The following is a 10,119-nucleotide window of genomic DNA, read 5'->3' on the forward strand; positions in this document are numbered from 1 at the left end:
GAGGGGGATGGGAGAGAGCGATGTTCTGCAGATCTCTAGATGGAATAACCTGCAGAATATATCAATATGGATCTGTCAGGAGGGGGATGGGACGGAGCGATGTTCTGCAGATCTCTAGATGGAAAAATCTGCAGAATATATCAATAGGGATCTGTCAGGAGGAGGATGGGATGGAGCGATGTTCTGCAGATCTCTTGAGAGGTCAGTGGTGGAATACTCTGCAGAATATATCAATATGGATCTGTCAGGAGGGGGATGGAACGGAGCGATGTTCTGCAGATCTCTAGATGGAATAATCTGCAGAATATATCAATAGGGATCTGTCAGGAGGGAGATGGGACAGAGCGATGTTCTGCAGATCTCCAGATGGAATAATCTGCAGAATATATTGAATATGTATCTGTCCAGGAACATGGGATGGAGCGATGTTCTGCAGGAATCTTTCACTCCTTCACCAGGTGCAGTTTTCAGTCCAGGTAGAACAACTGAAGTAAATGCTGGGGGTCTGGCCTGTGGGGGGCGCTCTGTAGTCCGGGGTGCCATGAGCGGTGCACGGAACGCAGGCCTTGGGGCTCACAATGGTGGGTGTGGATCAGGGGGCTCAGCGATGGGGCCCGGTGACAACCATACAAAGGGCTCCCTCACAGCCTGGGATCTCCTGACTGGAGGCCACTGGCCAATGATTGGAGGGAGGGAGAGGGATGGGGAAGGGAGGGGGGCCCTTGGCCCCTGTCCAGGAGCTCAGCCAAGGAATGTAGTGCTAGAAGCACTCGGTGGAAGCAGATCTATTCCTTCCCATCCCCAAAAAAACAGCCTTCCCATCCGCAGCACGCGGCGGCCGAGGGGGACCCATGAAATCGGACGCCGCAAGGATCAGGTCAGTTGGGGGGGGGGGAGGGTGATGAAGGAGGGGGGGGTAACAAAAGCTTGGCCCCGTATTCACAACCAAAAAATTGTCGGGGCCCATCGCAAATTTTGTAACATTTCATCAAATTTCTTTCTTAAGCGTTTCCAGGTGGCGCTGTCGCTGCTCATGAGGTGGGCCCCCCCCCTCACCGACCTGGGGGGGGGGTACCATGGAGCAGAACCTGGGGGGTACCACAGTGCACCTGGCCGGTCCCGACATGCGGCGACTGCATTCGTTTTCCTTCATTTCCACCTGGTGATCCTGCCGCACTTCCTGTCCTGGTGACCACGCTCACTGTACTGAGCCTTGCAGCGTTGTCACCGGGACTACAGAGCACCTCCACCCTCCAGGGAGATGTTCTGTAATCCACAAAGAACAATGGAACAGGTGAGAGCGCAGCACCGGCAGAGGGCGCAGGGAGAGGCCAGGTTTCTGGCGGGATCAACAGGTATTTTTTGCATTCTTGGAAGAGAAGGAAGCAATACAGCTGGGGGGGCGCTAAAAATAGGCAGCTGAGCCGCAATTTTAGCCACCACCGACTGCCCACCTTAAGCTGCCAAGACAGCCGGACCGGGTTGTACAGCTGTGACTGCAGAAAAAAATGTAACTCCTTTTGGGGAAAGTGGCTGTGCTGCAACCTCTTGCAGCAGAAGGTATACCACCTGTACGGGAATGTGGCTGTGCCGCAACCTCTTGCAGCAAAAAGTATACCACCTATATGGGAATGTGGCTGTGCCGCAACCTCTTGCAGCAAAAGGTATACCACCTGTAAGGGAATGTGGCTGTGTCCCAGCCTTTTGCAGCAAAAATTATACACTCTGTAAGGGAATGTGGCTGTGCCACGACCTCTTACAGCAAAAATGAGACATGAGCATTGTATACATGCTATGACTGCTGAAAAAATTCAACCCCGTTAGGAAATGTGGCTGTGCCGCAACCTCTTGCAGCAAAATTCAACCCCTTGTTAAGAAATATGGCATTGCTGCAACCTCTTGGAGCAAAAATGATACACCCTGTAAGGGAGAGTGGCTGTGCCACAACCTCTTGCAGCAAATATACACCCTGTAAGGGAATGTGGCTGTGCTGAAACCTCTTGCAGCAAAAATGATACCCCCTGTAAGGGAACGTGGCTGTGCCACAACCTCTTGCAGCAAAAATGATACCCCCTGTAAGGGAACGTGGCTGTGCCACAACCTCTTGCATCAAAAATGAGACATGAGCATTGAGCAAATGAGAAAAAATTTGACCCCGTTAGGAAATGTGGCTGTGTCGCAACCTCTTGCAGCAAATATACACACTGTAAGGGAATATGGCTGCACTGATACCTCTTGCAGCAAAAGTTATACCCCTTCTTAGGGAATATGGCAGTGCCACAACCTCTTGCAGCAAATATACACCCTGTAAAGGAATGTGGCTGTGGTGCAACCTCTCGCAGCAAAAATTCAACCCCTTGTTGGGAAATGTGGCTGTACCACAAGTACTTGCAGCAAATGTTTTACACTCTGAAAGGGAACGTGGCTGTGCCACAACCTCTTGCAGCAAAAATGAGACATGAGCGTTGAGCAAATGAGAAAAAATGTGACCCCCTCTTAGGAAATGTGGCTGTGCCGCAACCTCTTGCAGCTAAAATTATCCCACTTGTTAGGGAATATGGCAGTGGCATTTGTGGGCGGGGCATTTGTTCTGGGGGAGGGGATTTCAGCAGAGGGGCGGATTCTTACTGGGAGGAGGGGTAATTTATGCTTTGGGGGCTCAATTGTTGGGGGGCCATTTGCTGGCATTAATGCTCATACATCTTGGGGAGAGGGGGGGAGGGGCGTATGTTTGCCCCACCGACTGTACAATCTTCTCTATAAACAACCCATTCAGATTGTATCGAATTGCTGGGCGGGGCCGGCCGTACATCGATCAAACGCCGAACGAATCTTCGTTGGAATTTGGCACCATTGAGCGGGCGTGCAGCGACTTCCGCGCGGTCATCGGATTCCAGCGACCGGACATTTTTTGAAAAAGGGAAGGAAATTCGAATCGATCGTCGGAGAGATACAACCGAAGAAGAAACGAGCTGCGAGGTGCGACACGGGAAGAAAAATAAAAAATATTCCCGACCAAGAAAATTCTTTTCTTTAGCAACTCTGAAGGCGGGGTTGGCTGAGTTTCGAAATCAATGGTGGCGCCATCGCAAGGCGCAAAACGTCCGATTGTCTAAAGTAAAATTCGATTGGAATTCGACCCTTGTATGGCCTGTTTAATTCTTAATGAGGGGGTGCTGCGGCTGCACAGAGAAGCGCAGGATCTGGAGGAGGAATTCTGTCCTCCTCTCTGCTGCTGACTGCTGAGACAAAGCCGGGGCAGAGACGAGGGGAGTGCCGAAGCTGCAGGAGAGAGGAGAACAGAATTCCTCCACCAGATCCTGCGCTTCACTGTGCAGCCGCTGCACCCCTCGTCTCCGCCTCCTCCGGTCTCAGCATTCAGCAGCAGAGAGGAGGACAGACTTCCTCCACCAGATCCTGCACTTCACTGTGCAGCCGCTGCACCCCTCGTCTCCGCCTCCTCCGGTCTCAGCATTCAGCAGCAGAGAGGAGGACAGACTTCCTCCACCAGATCCTGCACTTCAATATGTAGCTGCAGCACCTCCTTGTCTCGCCTCCCCTGATATCAGCATTCGGTAGCAGAGAGGAGGACATAATTCCTCCACCAGATCCTGAGCTTCACTCTGCAGCCACAGCACCCCCTCGTCTTCACCTCCTCTGATCTAAGCATTCAGCAGTGGAGAGGAAGACATAATTCCTCCACCAGATCCTGCACTTCACTGTGCAGCCACAGCACCCCCTCGTCTCCACCTCCCCTGGTCCCAGCATTCAGCTGACTCCAGCCCTCCTGTGGTCCTCCTTCAGAAACTGCACTTTCTGATTCCCAGCTCCACCCCCCAGCTCTTTCCGGCAGCAGAAGAAAGGAAGGTCTCAGCATTCAGCAGCAGAGAGGAGGATAGAATTCCTCCACCAGATCCTGCACCTCTCTGTGCAGCTGCAGCACCCCTTGTCTCTGCCTCCACCGATCTCAGCATTCAGCAGCACAGAGGAGGACAGAATTCCTCCTCCAGATCCTGCACCTCTCTGTGCAGCTGCAGCACCCCCTTGTCTCAGAGAAGAGGACAGAATTCCCTCCACCAGATCCTGCACCTCTCTGTGCAGCTGCAGCACTCCTCGTTTCTGCCTCCACCAGTCTCAGCATTCAGCAGCAGAGAGGAGGACAGAATTCCTCCTCCAGATCCTGCACCTCTCTGTGCAGCCACAGCACCTCTTTATTTCTGCCTCCCCTGGTCCCAGCATTCAGCTGACTCCAGCCCTCCTCCAGACTCTGCACTTTCTGCTTCCCAGCTCCGCCCCCAGCAGCAGAAGGTAAGGGGGGGTGCACTGTGATGTAAGGGAAAGTGGGGGACTCCTGAAACACATGAAATGGCCTAGTGGGCCGGGTTCAGTCGGCACACGTGTGGTAGATCAATATCCGTTCAACCACAGCGCCCCCACATGGATCCAAACTCAACTGCGGAACTAGACGAACGTTGATCCATGAATGACCGATCAGAGCCTACCTAGCCACGCCTCCCAATTTGTGTCCAATCAGAACAGTGCGCTTCAGGCAATATTGTACGCATTCGAGAAGGCGGAGAAATCAACAACACTGTAGTCACAATGTATCAAGTATTAGCCCCGCCCTCCAGATCATATGATTCAGGTGCTCCAATCTCCTCCCAATCATATGATTCAGGTGCTGCAATCCCCTCCCAATCGTGATTCAGATGTTCCAATCACCTCCATATCATGTGATTCAGGTGTTCCAATCCCCTCCCAATCATGTGATTCAGGCGTTCCAATCCCCTCCATATCATGTGATTCGGGTGTTCCAATCCCCTCCATATCATGTGATTCAGGTGTTCCAATCCCCTCCATATCATGTGATTCAGGTGCTCCAATCCCCTCCCAATCATGTGATTCAGATGTTCCAATCCCCTCCATATCATGTGATTCAGGTGTTCCAATCCCCCCCATATCATGTAATTCAGTTGCTCCAATACCCTCCATATCATGTGATTCAGGTGTTTCAATCCTCTCCATATCATGTGATTCAGGTGTTCCAATCCCCTCCCAATCATGAGATTCAGGTGTTCCAATCCCCTCCATATCATGTGATTCAGGTGTTCCAATCCCCTCCTAATCATGTGATTCAGGTGTTCCAATCCCCTCCCAATCATGTGATTCAGTTGCTCCAATCTCCTCCATATCATGTGATTCAGGTGTTCCAATCTCCTCCATATCATGTGATTCAGGCGTTCCAATCCCCTCCCAATCAAGTGATTCAGGTTCTCCAATCCCCTCCCAATCATGTGATTCAGGTGTTCTAATCCCCTCCCAATCATGTGATTCAGGTGTTCCAATCCCCTCCATATCATGTGATTCAGGTGTTCCAATCCCCTCCATGGACACAGGTGTATACAATCAAGCCCCTAGGCATGCAGACGGCTTCTACAAACATTGGTGAAAGAATGGGTCGCTCTCAGGAGCTCAGTGACTCCAAGCGTGGTCCCATGATAGGTGGCCACCTGGGCAATAAGTCCATCCGTGACATTTCCTGGCTACTAAATATTCCACGCCCAACTGTTAGTGGGATTATAACAAAGTGGAAGCAACTGGGAACAACAGCCACTCAGCCACCAAGTGGTAGGCCACGTCACATGACAGGGTGGGGTCAGCGCATGCTGAAGCGCGCAGTGCGCAGAAGTCACCAACTGTCTGCAGAGTCAATAGCTAAAGACCTCCAAACTTGGTGTGGCCTTCAGATGAGCCCAACAACAGTGCGTAGAGAGCTTCATGGAATGGGTTTCCATGGCCGAGCAGCTGCATCCAAGCCTTCCATCACCAAGTGCAATGCAAAGCGTCGGATGCTGTGGTGTAAAGCACGCCGCCACTGGACTCTAGAGCAATCCCAATCACCAATGACCAATCACGCTTCTCTGTCTGGCAATCCGATGGACGTGTCTGGGTTTGGCGGTGGCCAGGAAAACGGTACTTGCCTGACTGCATTGTGCCAAGTGTAAGGTTTGGTGGAGGGGGGATTATGGTGTGGGGTTGTTTTTCAGGGGTTGGGCTTGGCCCCTATCATGGGGCACTATTCCTCCCACTGACACCAATGATGGGGCACTATTCCTCCCACTGACACCAATGATGGGGCACTATTCCTCCCACTGACACCAATGATGGGGCACTATTCCTCCCACTGACACCAATGATGGGGCACTATTCCTTCCACTGACACCAATGATGGGGCACTATTCCTCCCACTGACACCAATGATGGGGATCTTTAGACCACAGCTTATTCGATAGATATGACAGAGATTGTATATAATACAGACCTTTCCCCCGATTGTATGCAGAGCCGCCCCCCGCCCCCCAGGTTTTATCGCCCGCTCTAATCTAGCCGGGGATCGGGCCTGCGGATGGGAGAACTGAGGCTCCTTTGTGCGCAGCATACCAGGCACGGCCGTTCTCATGGCCTCCCGCTGCAACCTGATCTGAATGCAAGGATCAGAGCTCAGCTCCCACCGCAGGGGGGCCCGGGGCCCCTACCCACCCCCGCCACACCCACATAGGAGCCATCGCACACTCGCTTCCCATTGGCTGCAAGATTCCAGCTCTGCGTGATTGCTGTTCCATATTTCCATTATCGTGTTACATACGTGTAGCGGCTCCCTCTACTGGCCGCCAGTATACCCGTCCCTCAATCCCCCCAATCAGCAGGATGGGTCACCTGCTGACTCGGCACCATCCACAGGCAGCTTCACTCCTCCCTACATCAGCCTGCTGCAGCATCAGGAGACATTTCCTCAGTCTCCTCCCCCAGTGATCAGAGTGTACATTGTAACTTTGTAGAAGGAGGAGGAGTCATTTCCTCAGTCTCCCCTCCCCCCAGTGATCAGACTGTACATTGTAACTTTGTAGAAGGAGGAGGAGTCATTTCCTCAGTCTCCCCTCCCCCCAGTGATCAGACTGTACATTGTAACTTTGTAGAAGAAGGAGGGGGCATTTCCTCAGTCTCCTACCCAAGTGATCAGACTTTACATTGCAACTTTGTATCCAGTCACATAGTGAGAGTCTGCAGCAGGGGGCTGATCTGTGTCAGACATTTGTGATGGCAGTCAGGAACTGTGTTCTGTTTCAGATGCTGCTGCACGCATTGACACACCTCCATAGATCCAGTCTGTCTGGTCAGTAGGGTCACTTGCTGACTCGGCACCATCCACAGGCAGCTTCACTCTTCAGTCAGACAGAAGGTGAATCCAGAACAACTTCACATCAGCTAATTGAAGTGCGGAGGAGGTTTGTCCGGTCTTAGTGCGGGAAACTGACGACCTGCCTATGTCCCGCCCCCCGAAAAACGAACACTGACAGAGAGAACATGGAGGAAGTGGGAAGGGGCTAAACTAACTAGCACTAAACAGGAGGGGAGTCAGACTCTTAATGGGAACGAGGTTGTTAAGGCAATAAGGGATGTAATTACATCAAAAACAAAAAAACAACAAACTTCCCAGAGCTATTTGTCCTGTGAAACTGTCGGGAAAAAAAAAACGAATGTTATTTGGCTATTTCCCTTCCAGGTTGAATGTTATTCCTGAATAAATAATAGGCGATTGCCCTGGGAAATAATCGTTTCTTTGCTACGATCGTTCTGTGTGAATGGTAAAAAAAAAAATCGAATGTTCTTAGGCTATTTTCTCTCCAGGTCGAATGTTATTCGTTGATAAAGAATAGAGTGAATAAAAAAAAACACATTATGGCCACTAGATGGAGCTGGTGGTCAAAGGAAATCATCACATATTTCCTATGATCTTTCTGTGGGAGTGGCGTCAAAAACTAATGTTATTTTTTCTCCAGGACGAATGTTATTCATCCATACATTATAGAGTGAATCAGGGAAATACCACATTATGGCCTCTAGATGGTGCTGATGGTCAAAGGACATCATCACTTATTTCCTATGAATGTTCTGTGCAAATGGGGAAAAAAACGAATGTTATTCAGCTATTTTCTCTCTAGGTCGAATGTTATTCCTTGATAAAGAATAGAGTGAATCAGGAAAATACCAAATTATGGCCACTAGATGGAGCTGATGGATAAAGGAAATCATCACATATTTCCTATGATCGTTAAGTGCGAATGGCATCAAAAACGAATATTATCAGGCTATTTTCTCTCCAGGATGAATGTTATCAGGCTATTTTCTCTCCAGGATGAATGTTATCAGGCTATTTTCTCTTCAGGTCGAATGTTATTCCTTGATAAAGAATAGAGTGAATCAGGAAAATACCAAATTATGGCCAGTACATGGAGCTGATGGTCACAGGAAATAATCAATTATTTGTTATGATCCTTCTGTGCGAACGGCTATTTTCTCTTCAGGTCGAATGTTATTCATTCGTACATTACAGAGTGAATCAGGTAAATACCACATTATGGCCTCTAGATGGAGCTGATGGTCAAAGGAAATCATCACATAATTCCTATGAATGTTCTGTGGGAATGGGGGAAATAAACGAATGTTAATTGGCTATTTTCTTTCCAGGACGAATGTTATTGGGCTAATTTCTTTCCGGGACAAATGTTAGTCGTACATTATAGAGTGAATCAGGAAAATAGCACATTATGGCCAGTAGATGGAGCTGGTGGTCACAAGAAATCACCTATTTCCTATGATCGGTCTGTACGAATGGCGTAAAAAACAAATGTTATCAGGTTTTTTTCTCTCCAGGTCGAATGTTATTTATTCATACATTATAGACTGAATCAGGGAAATAGCACATTATGGCCACTAGATGGAGCAAATAAGGGATTCTTTCCTATGATGATCAGCTCCATCTAGTGGCCGTAATGTATTTTCCTAATTCACTCTTTTTTTTTTCAATGAATAACATTCGACCTGGAGAGAAAAATAGCTTAATAACATTCGTTCTGGACGCCATTTGCACAGAAGGATCATAGCAAATATGTGATGATTTCCTATGACCACCAGCTCCATCTAGTGGCCATAATGTGTTATTTCCCTGATTCACTCTATAATGTATGAATGAATAACATTCGTCCTGGAGAGAAAATAGCCTGATAACATTTGTTTTTGACGCCATTCGCACCGGACGATCATAAGAAATAGGTGATGATTTCCTTTGACCATCAGCTCCATCTAGTGGCGGTAATCTCCTGATTCACTCTATATTTTATCAATGAATAACATTCGACCTGGAGAGAAAATAGCCTGATATCATTTGTTTTTTACTTTGTTCACATAGAACAATCATAGGAAATAGGTGATGATTTCCTGTGACCACCAGCTCCATCTAGTGGCCATAATGTGGTATTTTCCTGATTCACTGTATTTTTTATCAATGAATAAGATTCGACCTAGAGAGAAACTAGCCCGATAACATTAGTTTTTGATGCTGTTAATGTTCGTTTTTGTCCCCATTTGCACAGAACCATGCTAGGAAATATTGTATGTGATGATTTTCTGCGACCATCAGCTCCATCTAGTGGCCATAATGTGCCCTTTCCCTGATTCACTCTATAATATCCGAATGAATAACATTCGATCTGGAGAGAAAACAGCCTGATAACATTCACTTTTGACATCATTGCAAATAGGTGATGATTTCCTGTGACAACCAGCTCCATCTAGTGGCCATATTTTGGTATTTTCCTAATTCACTTTATTTATTTTTTTTAATCAATGAATAACATTCGACCTGGAGAGAACAAATCCTGATAACATTCGCTTTTGACATCATTCACACAAAACGGTCATTGCAAATAAATGATTATTTCCTATGACCATCAGCTCCATCTAGTGGCTATAATGTGCTATTTCACTCTATAATGTATGAATGAATAACATTCGACCCGGAGAGAAAATAGCCGGATAACATTCGTTTTTGACGCCATTCACACAGAAGGATCATTGCAAATAGGTGATGATTTCCTGTGACCACCAGCTCCATCTAGTGGCCATAATTTGGTATTTTCCTAATTCACTCTATTTTTTTTTTTAATCAATGAATGACATTCGACCCCGAGAGAACAAAACCTGATAACATTCGCATTTGACCTCATTTGCACAGAATGATCCTTGCAAATGCTGATGACTTTCTGTGACCGCCAGCTC

At 48.2% G+C, this 10,119-nt stretch overlaps 1 protein-coding gene across 2 annotated transcripts in view; it reads left to right on the forward strand.

The window, feature by feature from the left end:
• The first annotated feature begins 606 nt into the window (after positions 1–606).
• PAQR6 (progestin and adipoQ receptor family member 6) overlaps positions 607–10,119 on the forward strand; it is a 33,030-nt gene continuing 23,517 nt past the window's right edge. The window contains exon 1 of one of the 2 annotated variants that reach the window (XM_089660807.1): positions 607–877. In XM_089660807.1, the coding sequence (XP_089516933.1) occupies positions 608–877 (270 nt within the window). In that variant the 5' untranslated portion in view covers position 607. The remainder of the gene's footprint in view (positions 878–10,119) is intronic. The other variant, XM_089660806.1, reaches the window with a different exon arrangement.

This window comes from Staurois parvus, unplaced genomic scaffold (assembly GCF_062004578.1).
Source record: "Staurois parvus isolate SC_StPar_1 unplaced genomic scaffold, SC_StPar_1.0 ptg001279l, whole genome shotgun sequence".
In the NCBI taxonomy this organism is placed as follows: domain Eukaryota; kingdom Metazoa; phylum Chordata; class Amphibia; order Anura; family Ranidae; genus Staurois; species Staurois parvus.